We start from the raw sequence: 1,169 nt of genomic DNA, 5'->3' as shown, positions 1-1,169 counted from the left end.
TTGTTATGATGATCAAATATTATATTTGTAAAGCACAGTACCTGGTACATAATTATAAATGTTTATTAAAAAACAACAGAAGAGGCAGCTAGGTGGATTCTTCCTAGCTATGTGACCTTGGACAAGTCATTTAACACCAACTGCCTAACTCTTAAAGCTCTTCTGCTTTGGAATTGATACTTAGTATCAATTCTAAAACAGAAAATATGGGCTTGAAAAAACAATAGAAGAAACCCCTGAAGCTGGACCTTCTCAACCTGCCCTACTGCCATGAGTTGCTCAAACAGTACAGATTTCTTCTTGTTCAATAGTTTCCAAAGTGTGCTTATCTCACAAGTGGAAAATTTGGGGCTGGACCTGGACTCAGGTCAGTCCCCAGGTAGTTTATGTTGAATATTGGAATAAAATGAGAAACTTAATTATCAACAATAAACAAAAGATTTACTTAGAGGGGCAGCTAAGCAACTCTACAGATAGAGTGTCAGGTCTAGAGTTAGGAGGACCTGGTTTCAAAACTGGCCTTAGACATTTCCTGTGTGACCCTGGTTAAATCACTTAATCCCAACTGCCTAACCCTTACTGCTCTTCTTTCTTGAAATTAATACTTATATAAATTCTAAGACAGAAAATAAAGGTTTAAAAATTTTTGCTTAACCATCCCAGCAAGATTATCAACAAGTATAGATATCAAGGGAATCAAGTTGAATCAAGGCAATCAAGCAAAATTCCTTTGCTGAGCTGTCCATAATTTTCACCAACCAAACATCAGAAAGAATGCCTGGAGCTCCTCATGACTTGTTTTATATTCAAGTGATGAGGAAGCGATGTCAATACCACAGTGAATCTAATGGGATCTCTGAATGCTTTATGTTTCTGAGTATGTTCCTGGACTCCAGTGAGTGTTTTTCATCTTACTCAATTTCCGTGGGATGAAATGCCTAGCCATCCATATTTAATGTAGTTTTAGTTAGCTTGAGTGTCTATGAAGGAGCCAGGGACACTGATATGTAGATCTGAGGAGACCTAGACATAAGCTATACCTAAACTTTCTTTTGGAGACTTCCTCAGGAAAAAATGTATGAGCTGAGGACAATGAGACAAAAAGAGTAAGACTCTTGAAGGATTGGATGTGGTATATATATATATATATATATATATATATATATATA

At 36.4% G+C, this 1,169-nt stretch overlaps 1 protein-coding gene across 1 annotated transcript in view; it reads left to right on the top strand.

The window, feature by feature from the left end:
• The first annotated feature begins 270 nt into the window (after positions 1–270).
• The window catches only part of PSMD3 (proteasome 26S subunit, non-ATPase 3), a 17,587-nt gene continuing 16,688 nt past the window's right edge, over positions 271–1,169 (top strand). The window contains exon 1 of the mRNA XM_044675103.1: positions 271–367. Within this exon, the coding sequence (XP_044531038.1) occupies positions 271–367 (97 nt within the window). The remainder of the gene's footprint in view (positions 368–1,169) is intronic.

The sequence above is a fragment of the Gracilinanus agilis genome, chromosome 4, assembly GCF_016433145.1.
Source record: "Gracilinanus agilis isolate LMUSP501 chromosome 4, AgileGrace, whole genome shotgun sequence".
Classification (NCBI taxonomy): Eukaryota; Metazoa; Chordata; class Mammalia; order Didelphimorphia; family Didelphidae; genus Gracilinanus; species Gracilinanus agilis.
Note: the sequence above shows the minus strand (reverse complement) of the source record. Positions and strands in the feature narration are given on the sequence as shown.